Genomic DNA, 5,483 nt, shown 5'->3' on the forward strand with positions numbered 1-5,483 from the left:
CCCCCCGAAGTACCCTTGTCCTGTCACTCATCTGCCCTTTGCAACGATGGTGGATGCAGTTTCATATCCAAACACTAGTGACGCTGATGAATCAAACAGGAAAGTCCAACATWAAAAAAGCTTATAGAAGTCAAATCGAACTCTCCTGCATACAAAAATGGCTGGTTTTCTCTGTTTGAGAGTATTTTAATCTATGTTCAAGAAAAATGCACGTAGAATTGGTTAGGAGAATTACTGTTCAAGCTTCGTATTTAATTACATGACATGTTTGAACATGTGACCAAATGTATCAAAACCGGGGATTTGTGTGCAAGTGTGTTGAAGAAATACTTGSCCCCCTTTATAAATATCGTGGCCCCATAAAAAAAATCCTAGATCCGCCACTGCCTAAAATGTGCTGAAACATATCCCCAACAAACACTCAGAGCATTAACAAACTGTGCAAAAACTTGGTTTAAAGTTTCATCATTAACAATTTGGAGTCTGGGCTGTCAGTCTGTCAGGAAATTGCTTACAATTGAGGTTCTTAAAACTTAGTATTTGAGTGGCAGGTTGTCACAAATTTAATGTTGTTTGGATCTGTCCAACTGGTGGCTAAAACTTAAGGATGTTTTTTTTTTTTTTCTGCAACATGGGTATTAAGTTTGTTGCTGTTTTCCCTTGTGTCTTCCTTCCAGTGAGCGCAGCTGGAGACTTCAACAAGTAGAGGTGATTAAAAGCCTCTGTCATTATTCTTTCACTCGTTAAGACGGCGCTCTCGGATTTCAAGTGTCTCCTTTTACACTCCCGCGCAGYCACATTCATCATGGGAGCGGAGCTGAAGTCTTACTGCGGCCGCTCCGCTGGAGGAGGATGCAAAACACACACACACACACAAAAACTGAGTGTGGGATGGACCCGAAGGGCGACTACTGGTCCCAACAGGCTTTGGGGAGAGAGAGAGGGTGAAAAAAAAAAAAAAAAAAAAAAACGCCGGAGCATGAGTCGAGTGATTCTTTCTGCTCATTTCTGACACAGTTCACCACATTTCATCCACTCGGAAACTTATTATCCCTCCAAGTCCTGGGCGTACCTACAAGAGATATTTGGCTCCCCCTTGACAGAGGAGTAAGGTGAGGGAAGGGGGTCACAGCTCCATAAATACTCGGGGACTCTGGTTGGACCTCATAGGAGTAAATACAGCAGGGGAAGCTCGCGCGCAGGAGATGAGCGGCTTTTTTTCTACTTCACTTTTCTAAACAGATTTAATCGYCTTCTTTTGTGGAAGTTGTGTCTTTTGGAACTCAATTTTCAGCCTCTTTTTAATACTTTCCCCCCCTCACAGAATGCAATGTAGTTCACCCTCACAGAACTCAAAGTGAGCCATTTGTCAGGATGACAGCGCTCGCTCTTCTTGCGTGGAGCAGCTTGGCGTTTCTCTCCGGCGCGTTCTGCGGCGTCAGCGACAACCATGTGCACTCCAGCTTCATCTACAGGCGCTTGCGCAATCACGAGCGCAGGGAGATCCAGAGAGAGATCCTCTCCATCCTGGGCTTACCCCACCGGCCGAGGCCCTTCTCTCCCGGGAAGCAGGCGTCCTCCGCGCCGCTCTTCATGCTCGACCTCTACAACGCCATGGCCGTGGAGGAGGAAGAGGAGGAGGAGGAGGGGGAAGTGGTGGCGAGGGGCTTGCATCAGGGCGCGGTGGGGAAGAGCCTCGGTGCCAGGGCTCCGGGGCACGCCAGGAAAAGTTTCTACAGCCCCCAGTACGCGGGGTACACCCGCGCAGCGCAGCCCTACAGAGCCCATCTGCTGGGCCACAGTCCGGCTCTCAGCTCGGCGCACGACACCAATTTCCTCAATGACGCCGACATGGTCATGAGTTTTGTCAATTTGGGTGAGTGACTGATCAAACAAACCAATGTCCTCAAAAATCACAAGAAAAGCAAACTAATCAATTTCCTATTAAATCACTTTATTTAAAAAATATCTAACACCACAGAGATGCAGTTAACTGATTTATTTTGTGAACCTATATTAGGATATTTCAGCACAATAACAACATAACATGAATAAAATGCATTTGTTGGTCTGTGTTGCAGAAATTACTCAAAATAATTTGGCACATGCAGATGTTGCAAATATTTTTTCTTAATAACATAGCTACAATCTAATCTAAATAATAATAATAATAATAATAATAATAATAATAATAATAATAATAATAATAATAAACATTTCCCTTTGGCTAATAATGGGTATCCTTATGTGTGTGAAATACTTTTGCATTTCACACAATCAAAGGCCAACGTTTGTCATTTTCTGCTGCTTTCCATTAAAGCAGCAGTTGATCTGGATAATGATTGTATTTGTTCGGTAGCCGCGACCCTTAACCTAGCAGTTCAGAGCAACTTATCAGATGACTGTCTGACCTTGAGAAAATTGGTCTCAATTATTTCCTGTTGTTAAAAAAARGGGGAGTGATGTTGATGGATGCCTGCATGTGAGGTTCTGTCACTATTAGTGAGCCCTAAAACTTGTTCCCTCTGTTATTCYACAGGATTTATTGTTCAGTGAGGAGAATTCAAAACATGCCACATGGTAAATTACTCAAGCAGTTAAAGGGCTACCATTCCACGAAGGAATGCGTATTGCCTTCCACATTTTCTTTTTGGCCAGAATTCGAAACAAAGATTGGCTGTGATGATAGAGTTGTAGATGTTTTGGWGAAATCGTTATCATGCAATGCAATATCAAAAGATGCCAAACTCAGAGTTTTTGGTGCGAAAGGCTCTCAGCTACAAACACACAAAACTTCAGCACAGTTTGTGTAAATKTGACTGACTTATAGCCACTTATGTGTTGCCTATATTTGATTAGCTATGGTGATGAACTTGAACTGAATCAACTTCAAATTGGAAACATTTGTAGACGTSCATCCAATGATTATTTCCTGAAACTTTCATCAAAATCCATTCAGTGGTCCATGAGTTATTTWGCTAACAGACAGAGTTGACTTCAGCAGTTAACGCTTTAGTTTTGCACAAAGATCTTTTACAACGATTAGCCCCTGAAATATGTGTTGTGAATGACTCACAGCTGCAGTCACAAAATCTTAGCGCAAACTCTGTCAAATTGACTGAATTATATTTCTTTTTGTCATACAAATGTTTAGTTTGAGGTAGTTGCCAATTTAAGCGAAGTTGACTCCAAAAGTTAATCAGTTGTCGACATATATCTAATGAATAATGTCTGCAAAAATGATTAAAATATGTTCAGTGGTTCGTTAGATATTTTGGTAACAGACGCACGCATAAGCAAAACAGCAAAAAAAAAAACAAAAAAAACATTGTCATCAGCGCTCCGGAATAATGCTGCACTCTTGAACATATAAACACAGTATTTCAAACAAATCTTATCCTACAGAGAGTAAAGCGTGTCAAAGTCAAAACTGCGTACTGCATTGCTTGAAAGGATAATCCCTCACATTGGTCTGAGGCCATCTGTTTCCACTTACCACTACACCGGGGCATGTACACTGTCAGCCTTGAAAGCTCTGCCCTTGTTCTGGGGACTGTCAGTGAGGTTCTCAATGGGGCTCTGTCTTTATTACAGTATGCTCAAACCCAGCAGCCGACCTCAACTGTTTTACAGACATCTTTCCTGCAGTTTGATATGTTGACTGTCACCACGTGAACCTGAAATATCAATGAGAAGTCAACACCGGTAAAATTCAMAAAAAAAAAAAAAAAAAAAACGCACCGAAGACACATAAAGCACCGGTTGTTTGATTTGCTTTACGCGGTCCTGTTCAAAACAAGCTGACTTTAATGGAGAATTCACGCAGCTGAGTCGTAGCGGGGAGTAAAGTTATTGAATCTTTAAGCTGTTTGAAAGTTAAAGGCTCTTGGCTCTCAGTGGCACTTCTGCTTCAGATTACAGCCTGTGGTTAATTTAATAGAACACACTCAATGGGTACAAAGTCAGGCCTGACCTCTGACTTGTTTGTGCTAAGTAACCGCAGGGGTCCTCTCCTGATAAAACATCAGGGAAACAAACTGCATAATATCACTCAGAACATTCGCTGACCTCAGTCTGAAACCTTTTTTTTTTTGCCTTGAGGGTTGTGGGACGTCACTTTGCCGGCTCGTTCACTGTCTTTGATGTTTAAATCGAAATGCCCCCTCAGCTCCTGAAAGACATATTATCTATTRCACCTTTCATTCAAAAAATGTAGTTTTAAATATTTATGATCATGGAAGAGTCTTTTTTTTTTTTTAACCAGAGGTGAGTGGCAGGTCAGAAATGAGGTCAGAGTAGACGTTCACGTGGCGCTGAAGAATCCTGTCTGGTCTTTTCTCTCTCTTCAGGAGCAGAAGAAAGTGTCTTTAATTGAAATCAGCCTGTTTTTCTTAACTGACAGCCCATTCATCACGGCCAGAGAATGCAGTGCGGCACACAGTAGAGGGCCTGTCTGGGAACTGCTACCTGTATTCAGTTGACTGATTTAATGAAGTGGAAAGTGCTTTTGTTGGTCCTCAAAATGTTTTGATTGGATCATGCATGTAAAAGAAGATGTGATAAATTATTCTTTTCCCCCCCTTCGGCAATCCCAGTTCAGGAGGTGAACTCATATTTTCAGTTGAGTTTTACTGGCAGTAAAAAAAACAAGAAGTTCTTCATGTGATTTTTTCTTTTTTTTTTCTAGTGGAGAATGATAAAGATTTTTCTCACCAAAGAAGACACTACAAGGAGTTTCGCTTTGACCTGACTCAGATCCCAGACGGAGAGGCGGTGACTGCGGCAGAGTTCAGGATCTATAAGGACCGCAGTCATGCTCGCTACAACAATATAACCCTCAAAGTTATGATATATCAAGTCATCAAGGAATACCAAAATAAGTAAGTGTACCTAAAAAAAACTACTCCTTTAGGAAAATGTAAGTAGATTGTAGTTACAYGCATGCTGTTTCTTTCACTGTAAACTATCACTCAGTAAATCTTCTTACAGTCGGGACATTATTGTGCTAAAAACACTGTGCCACTTAAACTGAATTGCTGTAAATGCAAGAAAGTCAACACTTYATTAAATATGGTCTGTTGTAAAAAAGCACTGCATCGTGTTAAGTGTAAATGCTAGAAATGCTAGACAAACTGCAAGAAAAAACTAAAATATGAGCAAGGAAAAACAGGTACTCTTAAATTATAATTTTATAAGGTAACTTTATGTGGGTCTAGATAAAACTTAATTAAAATATAGACCTGGATCACCTGCTACTTGGGGATTTTCAACCTAAAATTGGCTATTTCTACTAATTTTAATAGTAATTTAGCAGGAACAATTCTAATAACTGCACAGTATCTGCTTGCTATAATCGCATACAGTATATTGGCATTGTTACTATTGTTGTTGTTATTGTTAATTGTTTATATCTATCTATCTATCTATCTATCTATCTATCTATCTATCTATCTATCTATCTATCTATCTATCTATCTATCTAT

General features: G+C 40.6%; 1 protein-coding gene across 1 annotated transcript in view; it reads left to right on the forward strand.

Moving 5' to 3' along the window:
• Positions 1-213: 213 nt before the first annotated feature.
• bmp5 (bone morphogenetic protein 5) overlaps positions 214-5,483 on the forward strand; it is an 11,334-nt gene continuing 6,064 nt past the window's right edge. Inside the window, exons 1-2 of the mRNA XM_014034293.1 lie at positions 214-1,876; positions 4,688-4,880. Coding sequence (XP_013889747.1) covers positions 1,375-1,876; positions 4,688-4,880 — 695 coding nt within the window. The 5' untranslated portion in view covers positions 214-1,374. The remainder of the gene's footprint in view (positions 1,877-4,687; positions 4,881-5,483) is intronic.

This window comes from Austrofundulus limnaeus, unplaced genomic scaffold (genome assembly GCF_001266775.1).
Source record: "Austrofundulus limnaeus strain Quisiro unplaced genomic scaffold, Austrofundulus_limnaeus-1.0 Scaffold2038, whole genome shotgun sequence".
NCBI classification, from domain to species: Eukaryota; Metazoa; Chordata; class Actinopteri; order Cyprinodontiformes; family Rivulidae; genus Austrofundulus; species Austrofundulus limnaeus.